The sequence below is a fragment of the Gymnoscopelus microlampas genome (assembly GCF_963454915.1).
Source record: "Gymnoscopelus microlampas genome assembly, chromosome: 1".
Classification (NCBI taxonomy): Eukaryota; Metazoa; Chordata; class Actinopteri; order Myctophiformes; family Myctophidae; genus Gymnoscopelus; species Gymnoscopelus microlampas.
This window is the reverse complement of record NC_139962.1, coordinates 21,263,693-21,278,264: the sequence shown is the minus strand read 5'-3', so window position 1 is coordinate 21,278,264 and position 14,572 is coordinate 21,263,693. Positions and strand designations below refer to the sequence as shown.

Below are 14,572 nucleotides of genomic sequence, written 5' to 3'. Positions count from 1 at the left end.
TTTGTGGGCGTCCGGGTGGCTCAGGGATAAAGTTCCTGCCCACCTCTGCGTCGGCTAGGGGTTTGAATCCTCCACGGTGCTTCAACGCATTTGGCCGTCCATGGGAGGGAAGCCACATGGGGAAGGCATTCTCTGTCGCTGCACTAGCGACTCCTACAAGTTAGTCACGGCACCTGTTCAACAGAGTGTGGAACTGGGACGAATTGGGAATTGGCATGAGGAATTGGGAATTGGTGGGAGAAAAATGTCTCACACAGTGCCAACCGCCCCACAGTGCCAAGATGTTGAGGATCTTCAGGATGCAAAAATAAATGTATATTTACAAGAGTGAATAACGTGATATGGTGAGAAAAATGTGTGGACGTTTCGGTGCTCAGATCATCATCAGCACACAAATTATTTCTCACTTGTCACTTTATTCAGTCATGTAAATACATTTTTGAGAGATCGAGAAGAGCCTGAACAAATACTTTTTTGGTCACTGGACGAGCCTATTCAGTTGATTTTACTTAATCTTTGTTAAGCCTTGAGACTAGAGCGCAAACTTGTATGTTTTACAGCGAGAAAAAGGGAAAAATAAATGTGAATTGCAAAAAAAAGATAGATTAAAGAGTTGCCACCACCTTAATACATACAGATCTGTCTGAAACCTGCAGCATACTCCAACAATGTCCGAACAATTGGGAACACAACATGAACAAAATGACGTCATTAAGAACTTTGGCAGTGTTCAGACGTTCGACGTGCTATAATTAGTTTGGTTTCCGCATTTTGCCCAAGGCTTCATTCTGCCAGCAGCAAAAGCAGCGAGAGTTTTGAAGACACATGAGGAGGTTAGGAAGTACTAGTCTCGTTAGCCAACTTGCAGGAGGTACACACATCTCTGTAATCCCTCTCTGAGTGACCATGCGTAAACAAATCCTGTTGCAAAACCTCCGTACCTGTGTCAAATTTCCCACAGGACGACAGAGGGAGATCCAGGTGGTAAAACACCAGCACTGGCTGTACACAGCTTCAGTGGCTCAAGCGATGGAACGAGACGCGATGTTGCTAGGCAAATTTATTGAGCTTAATGAGCTATACTGTAGGTCTGGCGTTCTGAACTCGGGTCGGTAAGCCCTTCCGAAGCTGAACATAGTTTCTCGGTTGGATTAGCTTATGTTTCAATGTTATGTTGGGAAACTTCTTCAAAGGGTTATAGTGATCATGCAAACATGAAATAGTGTCTGTTATAACACTGATAATACAAGCATGAATTAGCGTGTTATAAGACTGTATTTTTCAGCTAATTAAAGAGACAATTAACTGAAGGCAGATGTATTGTGACAGAGTATTGGAATTTACAAAATACAAAGCAACACAACACCAATGGCACCTTTGATCAAATATCTGCCACATGACTGCGTGTGTGTGCGCGCGCGCGTGCGTGCGTGCGTGCGTGCGTGCGTGCGTGCGTGTGTGTGTGTGTGAACCTATGTTCCCGTGCCAGAGCTATTGCATGTAGCTGCCAGCATATTCTCCTCTCCCATGAGGCTTTGCTGCTCCCTGCGTCTTACAGGATGCAGAGAGAGCAGGCGGGCCTGGCACCATCACTACTGATACATCATACCTGTCACACACACACAAACACACACACACACACACACACACACACACACACACACACACACACACACACACACACGCACGCACACGCACACAGAGGGCGTGTGGCTCTCCTCAAATGAATGATGATTGCCTCTGACATGTTTGGTACAACGCCACACACATAAATCGCGTAACTGGGAATTTGTCGTTGCCCGAGCTTATCCAGCCGAGAGCAGGCATATCAGCCTGCCCGAGGTTGAATAATATGAGGTCAACGATGAATGCAGGCTGAGAATCTGTTTATCACTCATGGCCTTATTTATTCACAAATACAACAAGAAATTGTTAGGGTCTGATGGGTGGAACCAAGTGCAGGACCCCAGAATGAGACAGACAGACGGACGGACGGACGGACGGATGGACGGACGGACGGGCGGGCAGGCAGGCAGGCAGGCAGGCGGGCAGACACGGGTGCAAACTATAAGTGAGCTAAACAGAGAGATTGCTAGACACCTCATTTACTCATGAGAAATCACAATTATAATGCAGGGCAGTAGGAAAGTTGACAGTCCAACAGAGCAGTGGTGGACTGGAAAATAACTGAGTAAATTTACTCAAGTACTGTACTTAAGTACTTTGATGCACCTTTACTTTACTTGAGTATTTAATTGTTTTGATACTACATCTAAGAGGCAAATATTGCACTTTGTACTCCACTATAGTTTGACAGCTTTACGTACTATACTTATAATATCGAATATCTTTCCACTCAAACAGAGAGCGTCTCCTTTCAAACCCCAATGGTTCTAATCAGCCCCCCGCCCACAGGAGTAGCCCAATTCTCTCACAACTTGCTACAAAAATCCCTCATGAAAAACTATATAATCTCCTACATTTCATTTTCCACCTTCACATGTGTCTCCTTCTCTAATAATCAAAAAGTGCTATATATTTCATCTCGCAATCTACTTCCGGATGGTTCGTTTTGCACCTTCTCTTGCCACATCGGTCACGGGAAAGAAATAAGCACTGCCGTGGTCTATGGAAACGACGAGCCCAAAAGTGCACCCAAATAAGCCCACAATCGCTTATACAAACAGTCAGACCTGGCAACGCAGCCTACGCCAATCATGCGTGAGAGATCTACAAGCTATGGGGCAGAGACGCCACCGTATCTTAGCAACAACTACAGCGCTCACTCTCATTGGTCGTGTCACGCTAAGAGCAGTCTCCAGACAATGGCATCTCAGAGAGCTTGCTGTAGTGTTTATATATCTATAGCTGAATTCCATTCCCCAAAACTCGGTCACTCGCTCACTCTCCTCGCTTCCTCCACTCGCGCCTAAGCCCCGCCCCTGCGAGGAGCCGAGGATTATTTGAGAGGACGAGTGGTCGAGCGGTTGCCCTCAAAGGATCGGACTACACTCAGCGCGTCATTTCAAAGAGACGGCAAATTCCGCGATCACTTATGACGCCTCACACAGTTGGACCAGAGCAGCAGAGGCGTGGATGAAAATATACTATGCATAGAATAATATGCAGGTATAGAATAATACAGAATATAAGAATAGACAATTCATCAATGTGGATGGATGGCCACATCGTTCTCTTAACTTACATTATTGTGCAAAGCCATTTATTCCTGAAATAGTGAGCGCCAGGATGAGCAAACTTACATTTATTGATTTAATCCTGACCTGTCCCTCTTATTGCTCGTACAGTCCCCAGAACCCCAGTACAAAAATGTACTCCATGAAGTGTAGATGCGTGGCAAAAATGAAACGTCGCAGCCAAGGGGCGCGCAGAACGGTGGATGCATATTTATAGCAGAAACCGGTTCACATTTAACTATAGTCGTACTCATTCAATTCTGAACCGATTCTTAAAATGTAAAATTCTCTATTTAGCTGTGAAGGGTCTTCTTTCATGTGTATCAGTCATGATTGTTTCACCAACAAACAATATTAAATATCGGCGGGTCCTTCTTCTCCATCGCGCTGTTCGCGCACCTCCCGTTTTCTTTTCTTTTTCTTCGTCCCAGAAGTTAAAAATGTTAACATAATCTTTGTCTCAGTCATTTATAGTTGTCCGTGTACTGCATTGAGGCATGCACGAATAGAAACAGCCTTTGAGACAGAAAGTGTGCACAATATATTACAATGTATAATTGTATTATGCTTTATATCATTCAACAACGCAATAAAGCCAGTGGCTTGTTGCGGTCTTTTCAGTTACTTTACACTGTGTGTGTGTGTGTGTGTGTGTGTGTGTGTGTGTGTGAGATGCGCAACGAGTGAGCGGCAGCGGCGAGGGGGGGGGGGGGTGCGGCCGGTGTTTTCGGCACATGTGGAGGAGGAGGACCATGTATACGTCACGGGAGAAGGGAAAAAAAAAAAAAAAAAGTGTACACGTGATGCGGAAGTCTGCCGCGGAGGAGCTGTTGAGAGTGGTCGAGCATACACTTGATGTACACTCGCTCAATGCGGAAGTGGAGAGCCTCCTCGCCGACTCCACTCGACTCCACTCGCCTCCTCCAAGAAGCACATGAACAATTGGACCGCGACTACTTCCGGTTCGAAGTCGGAGTGACCGAGTGGGAGTGAGCGAGTGGCCGAGATTTTCGGTATTGGAATTTGGCTTTAGGCTGTAGCCATCACAGTCTAGCCTGGGTGCCAGCCTGCTTCGCTGCGTTCGGCGGACTTTTTTTCTCTCTCCAGAGAGAAAAAAAAATCCGCCGAACGTAGCGAAGCAGGCTGGCACCCAGGCTAATCACAGTCAGTCGCAGCGACGACGGACAGGGCGCTGTGATAGCTGCCATGTCGCTAACGCTAACGTGGTTGTCATGCCTGCAGCGGCTGTGCAATCACTTTGTCAACAATGCACGTTCGTGTGGTGAATGTCAATATTGCTGCTCAGTTAGTCCATTGTAGATGGTGTATGTTTGTGTGTGTCTTCTGGAGAACTATGTAGCTCCACAGCAACTACAGTAACTAACGTAATGGCAGGACCGCCCCGTGCTACGCATGTTAGGCTGCATTATGGTCATGTAGTAAATTCAGATAATTTCGCTCAGATTAGAGCAGTGCTTATCAACCCTTTCAGGCCGCCCCCCCCCAAATAAACGTAATTGATCTGGGGACCCCCCCATTTTGTTTGACTCCGTTCCACAAGTAAATATTGTGAAAATAGCATATCTACAAGCTCGCAACGCCTCACGTTGAGAGGCTTTGTAAGCTTGTAGATCGGCTATTTTCTACATGATTGCCTCTTTCTTAGATTATTTGACAATGTGGCCAATGTTTTTATAGTATAGTTTGTTGACTACTTTTGTTGCAGAAATGGTCATTTCCTTTACTTTCGTTTTTTAATTGTCTCCGCCAGGCCGAAAGGCATGGTGCAAGGCTATGTTTCACCCCCTGTCCATCCGTCTGTGATAGCTAATCTCTCACATCGTTGACTTGATCGCAGCGAAACTGTGCACACACACTCCCTCGATGCCAATTCAGAACCTCTGCCCTATTTCTTTCACATGGCCCTGTTACAGTGCCACCAGGAGGCCGCTTTTTGCTAAACACATTTTCTCACAGTACTCCTACATATTTTGCCCAAACATCACGCAAATCGGTACACAGTATCTCCACAGTCATTAAAAAAAACGGCTCTTTCAGATTTTTCATATTCCATCCTGATTGGCTAAAATGCCTTCCAAAGTCTGCAGGACTGCTCCGTTTGGACCAAAATGCCTCACATTATGAACACAGCATGCACTTTCCGTGCAACTTTGCACCCACATTCCCACTATGCCGAGGAAGAAATTCCACTTGAGATTTCTCTAATCAGCCTCATGGTGGCGCTATAACAGCCCGATGTGGAGAGTCAGTGAGAGCTGGATAAACGAGGTAAAATGTGTCAAAAGGAGTCTGTACGGCTGTCGATAAATGAACACATGACGTCGGTGGGAGAGGAGATAGTGTGTCTTTTGGACAAACAGCAGCGTGGTGCTGATGTTTGTTGTGTGAAGCAGCTTAATGTCACAGTGTTTGTGTTGGAGCGCCTCAGTGCGGCTGCAGAGTTCATGTGCAACCTCTTCCAGAGAGAGACAGAGACACTAGAAACTCTGCTGGAGAAAAAAAAAAAAACACTGCTGGGCATTGACTTTCATATGGACATTGATCTACACACAGCAGGTATATCTGCTACACACACAACATCAAACTACACACTACAGGTATGATGCAGCGTTTGCATTCCAGCCAGCATGCCAGCGTACTTCCCATATGGTTTCAAGGTGGGCTAAACCATATGGACCCCATGTCAGCAATGTCAGCGGCATCCACTTCAGTCCCAACTGCGATGCCCATGCAGGCTATAAGTAGCTTCTACCTGGCCCTTAGGTGGGCCCCAACTAGCCATGTTTATGTGGGACCAAGGCGGGTCCTAACTGGGTTTGCCCATGCAGGCTTTAACTGGGTTCTACCTGGGCCCTAGGTGTACCCTAACCAACCAGAGTGCAGTGCCCATCGCGCCAATTGTTGTGACGTCAGGGCTCTCAATACTGTTGTTGTGACGTCAGGGCTCTCAATACTGCACATTGGTGGAGGAGGAGGGGCCGCAGGGCGACCGCACACATCGCTGAACCAATGGTAGCCCACGGATGTTTCCTCTGGGGATTTACAATCTGCCCCTCTATGCCACATATCATCCGCACTACAGGGTCTTCACTGACCGAGCCACGGCCCCACTGGCCCTCATGACGCTACGCCACTTATATGAGCTGCCAAGTGGCCGCGGGCGCTACGTGGGCGTGGCCGCGGGCTAGACGCTCGCCCCCGCGTAGCGGGGGCGAGCTTCTAGTTATTTCAAAACATAAATTAACCAATTAAGTCATATTTTATACTAAAAATAGCCAATCTACAAGCTAACAATATGTCGCATGTCACACATTTATTATATATATATATATATATATATATATATATATATATATATATATATATATATATATATATATATAATATACATATATATATATATATATATATATATATATATATATATATATATATATATATATATATATATATATATATAGTTTAATGCCAATACCTTTATACTTTTATACTTTTAATCAAGCACAATTTTGAATAAAGGCCTTTTACTTGTAACAGAGTATTTCTATATTGTGGTAAAGCTACTTTTACTTAAGTAAAAGATCTGAGTACTTCATCCACACTGCAACAGAGCAGTTGCAGGCTTGCACAGTCTTAATAAGACGCCTCCGTAATGAAATCATGGTAATTGTGGAGGACAAAAATAGCATTTGTTTTGACACTTTGAGTCTTTAAATGAACAGCTCAACCTAACTTGTCAAAGAGGAACTGTCTTGGCGAGTAAAATTATATAGTCCCACTGGGATTCTCCGCTAGCGTGGGGAGAGACTTGGCTCAGAACACAGATGGTGTGTTGCACACTTTGAAACTTTAGCCGTGCTGATTTATCACTGATCAGTTGTCGTATAACCCCAAGGGAAGATGCAGCAGTGATCAATCAGTACAACCTTGAATGAATGAATGAATGAATGAATTTTATTTGTATAGCGCTTTTCCAAACAAAGTTACAAAGTGCTTTACATACATGATTAAAAACCGCAAACATCAGCAAGAGAAAGATTAAAATAAGAAAACAAAGAAAAACATAAACAAAACAAAAAAATGGCATTTTAAAGTCAGTCCATAAAACAATCCTTAGGAAAAACACTTTATATACAGATGTGTTTTCAAAAGCGATTTAAAAGAGGAAACTGACTCTGCCAACCTAAGGTCCAAGGGTAGGGCATTCCAGAGCACCGGTGCCCGGGCCGAAAAAACCTTGTAAACCTCTCTTTTTTCACTCCCTCACCCATGGAAAATGGTTGCTTGTGGTGAATATGTGTGTGTATGTGTGTTGAATATTTCCCTCACTGTACAGTACATGAAGAACTTCCAGAGGCTGTGCCAACAAGCTCTTTCTTATGGAAACAAAAACAAATAAAAAACCCAAAGCTGTCTTCAACAAGATGGAGGTTGTCCACATCTCTCTATCTCTCTCCTCTTTTCCTCTTGCCTCATGCTTCACTTTCCTTGTCCCTTCTCCCTTCTCCCTTTGATCTCTCTTTCTTTCCCCATCGCTCCATCCTCCTAAATTGTCCTTGCTCCCTTGGGGGGGGGGGGCTGACAAGCAAGCAAATACACAAGCAGTGAGCAATGCGACGCACTGTGAGCTTATAGGTCTGCTATTCTCTGCTTTTCTCGACATGCTACACCATCGTGCGGCGGAGTATAAATACGCTTAAAGTCATAAATGACCATAAATGAATATGGATTATATTACGATCTTTTACAACCTTGACACTTAAAGACAGCCTTGTTCTTGGCAAATGTCATTGATATTCCACTTAGGAATATTATAAAGTATATGTGTCAAATGGCTTCAATGTACAATAACAGCCCATTTTCCCTTGTGTGCTGAGAAGTTAGAGTTGTGATTAAGAAAGGGGATTCAAATGTGCGGAATGCAGCATGAAAACCTTTCAGGATTATTCAGTATGGCAGCAGTTATAGAGGAGAATATTAACCCTTCAGGGTGATTCAACATGACAGCAGTTATAGAGGACAATATTAACCCTTCAGGATGACTCAGCAGACAGCAGTTATAGAGGAGAATATTAGAGAGGCTCAGTGATTTGGGAGTGAGAAGTCTCCATTCTTTTTCATTAAAATGGCGAACCTTCACTAAGAGTCAATTTCGGTGTTCAAAATAGCAGGAAGAGCAGCATAAAGAGTAAAAAAAATAATCTTTTAACATGTGTGACATTTGTTGCTGTCCTTTCCTCAATCTCTTGGATTTTTACTGTTTTATTCATACAGTAATTATTTTTTAAACATTTGTGCTCATCTCTTATCTCTGCAGTTGCTACGGGTGGATCAGCATCACTGCACCCTCTCCCATTGGCCAGCTGGCTGACCTTTGCCCTTTGCTGTGTCTTCCTGCTGCTGTACAGATGATGAGCAGCTGCAACAGCGCCACCTGTCTGCCTCCACAGAGACTGCCCCACCGCACACTCTGTTACTTCTTCTTTCTCCCTCCCATGTCCTCCCCTCTGTACCTTTCCTCACTTCCATCTCTCTCTCTCTCTCTCTCTCTCTCTCTCTCTCTCTCTCTCTCTACTGTATCTGTCTGTCTGTCTGTCTGTCTGTGACATTCTGGCCTTACTCAACATACTTTATGAATGTTCCCTTCTCCCCCATTTCGAAACAGTGATTGTCCAACCAATAACCCCCCACCCCACATCACACACTCCTCTTCCTCTTTTAACCCGTCATCCTTTCCTCTCCTCCATTATTCCGTCCCCTCCTTTGCTTTACCCAGACACACCAAAGTGTCAGACTCTCTACCAATATGACAAGGGACTGGAGGGGATTAAAGGAGGGAATGGGGGATGCTGGGAAGAGAGATAGAAGGAGGCGTTACATCCCTACCTCGGGCCACAGGAGCTGCTGAATGACAAAGAGACGGATGGACAGATGAAACGTGAAAGAATGGAGAGAGGGAGGAATGTACTGTAAAAGAGACAAGAGGACACAGAGAGAAGGGGGCTCACTGGCTTCTGTTTGCGCGGGAGATGGACCACAGCTTGGACTGTAACGTGTACATTTATCTATATGATACATGAAATATAACACAATCTAAACTAAAACAAAACAGTGGAGGAGTCTACGAAGTGAATCTAAAAAAAGCACAATGTTTATACGATCGCTGCCGTTCCGTTGGGACACAGAGCATACGTAACTCTAATGTTTCAGTTTGTCGGATTTATGTCATGTTTTTGATATTTTGCTTTATATTTGGCAGTATGGGGGGGCAGACATATGATCATGTTTAATATCATATGAAGCCGATGAGCACACACACACAACCTCCACTACAAACACACACATACTACAGTATGTCCACTCATCTCTTCCTCTGATTGAGTTTGAGAACGATGGACAATGAAAGATGGACGGCTACCTTCTCTTCTCACCCCACCGACACAGACAAACAGGAATCTACTTCATCTCTTACAGTGAGACACAGACACACAGGAACAGACTCAGATGATTGGACTCTTACAGAGTGATGCGTGGGGAGAGAAATGCAGTGGAGGAGAAGAGAGGAGGCGAGGATTTTTATTACAGCAATTCTATTTGGATTATGATAATGAATGTCAAATATGTATGGATTGCTCATATGGAGAAAGTGAACTTCTGTCTTTGTATGGAAAATGAGTTCACACCATCTGGAGGGTTTGCAGTGTGGCTTGTCATTAATTGAATGTTCATGGAAAGCCTATTGTTGCTTTTATTTTTTCGAGAAGCCGTTCTCATAATCGTATTAATATGATGCTGTTGAAGTTAAGCAATGCTCATAATACAACCCCCCCCACCCCCCACCCCACCCCACCCCACACACACACGCATGCACGCGCACACACACACACACACACACACACACACACACACACACACACACACACACACACACACACACACACACACACACACACACACACACACACACACACACACACACACACGTGTATACACACTACTGAAAAAATATCAATATCTCTAATGATGATATCAGGTCAATCAAAGACAGCAGCTAGCTCAGACTGTTCAGAGAAGCCATCCACAACCAGTTCAGCCAATACGTATTGATCATTCAACCACCGTAATGAGGCGAACATTATTCATAATTTAAGGCGTTTTGCTGCGTTTTTAGCTTTTCCTTTTGCATCATTCCTCAACTCGGCTCAAGGAAACCAATCCAACCAGTCCGCCCACTTTGGTGTTATTCCTCTGCTTTTATGTTCATTCTTTTCAGCACAGGTCGGACCCCTGCAATACCTACTCTTCATGTGCTGTTGACTTTTACACTGTCATGTTGTCATTACACTTTAATGTTTCGTTGGGTCTTTCACTGTTTCTTTCACAAGCCTTCATTATTTTTTATAAACAGTAGATGTTAACATTATGTTCAAGGTACGGCAAGGCACTTTAGAGAAATAATTTGCCAAATAACCCATTATATGTCCACTAAATTGCATATTCTATACACAATGCAATTAGGGTTAATGTATTTACACAGAGTTAAATTCACATTAAGGATTATTTCGTATTATATATTTATTAGTATTATTATTATTGCAAGACAAGCCCTTTAACAATACACATTGTATAATCTCTTTCTGTCAGCCTCCATATATTTAACTTTGACATTGTGTTTGATTGCAGGTTATTTGTCTCTGGATGCACATATCATTGTATATTTATAATCCATATTAAGTGTAATAATCGACATGCTTGCTTGTAACCTTCGGTCAACAATACTGCAATTGAATAGTCATGTGGATAAGCTTAATACCTTTCCCTTTTTGATATGTTCAATAAGGGAAGTACAGTATCTAATTCACTTCTGAGCATGCACAAGCTGGACAGAAAGACAAATTATCTTTGTAATTTGTACAGAGGATGCAGATTTGTTTTATTCTACTTAATGATATGTATATAACTTGGCTAAAATGACATGTACTGTATATCAGCTCAAGTTGTAGCATAAGCACTATCCATCACTACAGCATAAAGCGAGTATGTAGCAGTCAGTATGCTACCCATTATTCTACTATACACATTCTTATTAGAAACTGTATGTGAAGATGTGTGATGATAACCATTAACCTATCAAACCCTTACGTATCATGTTTCATTCATTATGGTAACCATTAACCCATCAAACCCTTATGTATGTTTTCTTTAGATTTCAAATGCAGTGATCACATCATGTTATTGTTTGAGCTATTATGTGACTTCAGCCACAATGTGTCAGTGATGGTCACAAAGTTACCAGCTGTACATTGATGTACAGTAGGCCTACAGATGAAACGTCCGGGTCCGTGTTTTGCCCTGATCACTCGGGTCTGGCTCGGTTCAGATACTATTACATTATGTGTAATAACCGAATGGATCCGAGAAGACCCGTACTGAGAACTGATCGGTACAGAAAAGCATTAAGTGGATCAGATTACTGGGGTAAAAGTCGAGTTGCACATGCGTGCCATACTGCTGGCTGTCAGTTCAATGACTTATAGCGCAGAGCTCACAGAGCGCAACAAAAACAAATCGCCATGGAATCAAAGGGTGCACAGAGGCGTGCATGGTCATGGATTCCTTGTTCATCGAGGTGAAAACATGCAATTTTATGTAATTGTCTTATTGTAGGCTGCCAAAATCCATAATGGAATAGGCTATAACTGGCAAGACGGTTACTTTTGTCAGGTCAATTATAATACCCAATAGTCAAGTTCGGTTGTGTAAAATCTCAGAACAATCGGATCTCTGAATTAATTTCACAGACAAGTACACTTAAAAAATACAATAAAAATCAGGTCCACTCGGATGTCGGAACCAATTCCACGGGTTCATCCGGTTTTGGGTATACGTCATTTAAAAAAAATCTCGGAACCAATCCGGCCTCGGATTACATTTCACAGGTCCATTTAGTGTTAGGGTCTGTCATGTTGGACCCGTGAAGAGCTCTCTTCTGTTGGTTTGGTTTGTTTTGTTTTGTTTTGTTTTGAATCCGCATTAGATTAGCAAATTAATGTAATGCTAATTTAGTGCTTGTTATGTGGGGTTCTCTGCATCAGGAACATTTTAAATGGACCTTCAGGTAGCCTACTGTAGGACTAACTGGATATTTTAAGATCACTTTTGAGCAAAGACCACTTCTGGACTCTGAAATATATACTTAAGATGTATGAGTTACTAGTACTTCATAATGTGATCCTCTATATTCACTGATCCTGGCAATCCATGAATAAATAAATGAAAATGGAGTCACAAATTATTAATTTGTGATTATTTTTCGGCTCTGAAGTTTTGCCTACCACAGTCAATATCTCTCAGGCCTGATTGATTAACATTTTATTAACATTTAATCATTATCATACAGTACTGTAGCAAAGCATAGTTGAGAACAGGCAGTACAACTGTCATGCTATGACAATACAGTGACAGAACGTTCAAATAATGAATGACATTTCAGTTGAAGGGAAGGTCCACATCAAATGGTTTGTTTTTTAAGCATTTTGTATTTACCTTTAGTACAGCTAAACCTTGTATGTATTCTTATTTATGTTTATTTATTTGACATGGACATCACGATCACATTGGACAGACCAGATGAATTGCTTGATTGTATTGACTGTACTTCGTTATCTATACAGTTATCAATACGGTTATTGACATCGTCATTTTACATTTCCCTTAAGTACTTTACATTTAAGACAGTTATCAATACAGTTAACACCTCAACAACAGAGCTGGGCTTAATTGCTTTTCATTACTATGCCTGAACCATACATAAACCACAGCAAACTGGAAATAAAGGACTTAAATCTAAACATACGGATGTCTTCACAATGTATTGTCATCTACACACATACTACTGATGTCTTAACAATATCTGTAATATTATCATACTACAGATAATAACAAATTAATCCATTATCATCTACATACGGATGTCTGCAACAATGCCTAATTCTACAACTCTACCACCTCAAAGTCATGGTTCTGTAACTGTTAATGATTCAACTTTAGAGTTAACAACTTAGATGTAATTGCTTTTGGAATCCCCTTTGACTCTGTCAAGCTCACTGAATTTACTCCTGCACACACGCGCGCACACGCACACGGTTCAATTTGCACACATTGCAACTCAAAGTAAATAGTGGTAATAGCGTCTGTTGAAGCTCAACGTGTTTTGAGCAAAGCATGAACATCCTTTTGCACTCATTGCATGTTGCTCTTCATAATTTGTTAAAGCTTCAATTTGATTTTTTCTCCATTGATAGTAATTTTATCCATTTTGACAATTGAGTCGCGATACATAATACTGATTGGTTGGTGACATATTGTCCACATACTGTTAGTGAGATGTTTAACATGGTCAGACGAAAACAGGGAACTCTGCTGGTGTCTTATCATTGATGTGAGTTAAAGATGGGCTACAAATCTACAGATCAGAAGAATTATTCTTCAGATGCTATAATGTTAATGTATGACTATTGGTGTCACTTCTGCTGCAATGGTTGCCATATACTGTAATTTGTTGCCCGTAATTTTGCTGAACATATTCTGGTCTTCATTCACAGACTGGACTGAGCTCTTCCCTACAACACTGTGATTTTACAGCTGGGTTTCAGAAAACAAACTAGTTTAAAGTGATGTTTATGATTTTTTGTTTTGTTTTAAAAACATTTTTTAATGATTTTTATTATATTAAAAATGTGAGAAGTTCGATACCTGGTCACTTGTTAGTGCCACCATTGCTGCTAGCAACGTGATCATGATCTTGTTGAATGATCTACAGTAGCCACATTTAATATCTCTGCACTTCAGTGGGAGAAGAATAAGACATTTTGATGAAAGCATGTGTTGGCCACAGTGCAATTTGGGCCAGACTAGCAGCACAGCCATGTGCAGGGTTTGTACTGATTCCTATCAAAAGACAAAGATGTGGGATGCACCTTTAAATGGAAGTAGAGAGAAGAAGGGTAGCGAGCAGTGCTGGCTGTTGTATTCTCTGTCATTTGCTGAGATATTTTAGAGGAAAATATGTTTGAAATATGATTCTGAAATGTATAAATAAATAATCATCCAAAAACATTCATTTGCTATCGTTTGTCATTCCCAGTCACTTTTACTATTTTGAATGAGAACTGCAGTTAAGTTAATAATTCCTTTATTACTGATGGTCTGCATGTTATTTGTCAACATAAACACCTGCCCCTAAAGGGTTTAATTGCTTAATGAGTTGTTCACTGGTTATTCCATTACTTACTTATTTATTTTGCTCTCTCTCACACCTTGTTCACTGGAGCAGAGTGTCCTTCTCCTGGCAG

General features: G+C 42.1%; 1 protein-coding gene across 1 annotated transcript in view; it reads left to right on the top strand.

The window, feature by feature from the left end:
* The window catches only part of LOC311043077 (MAM domain-containing glycosylphosphatidylinositol anchor protein 1-like), a gene marked incomplete at its 3' end in the record, with an annotated part of 180,149 nt that extends 171,519 nt beyond the window's left edge, over nt 1-8,630 (top strand). The window contains exons 17-18 of the mRNA XM_084054237.1: nt 962-1,054; nt 8,536-8,630. Coding sequence (XP_083910363.1) covers nt 962-1,054; nt 8,536-8,630 — 188 coding nt within the window. The remainder of the gene's footprint in view (nt 1-961; nt 1,055-8,535) is intronic.
* Between the last annotated feature and the right edge of the window lie 5,942 nt (nt 8,631-14,572).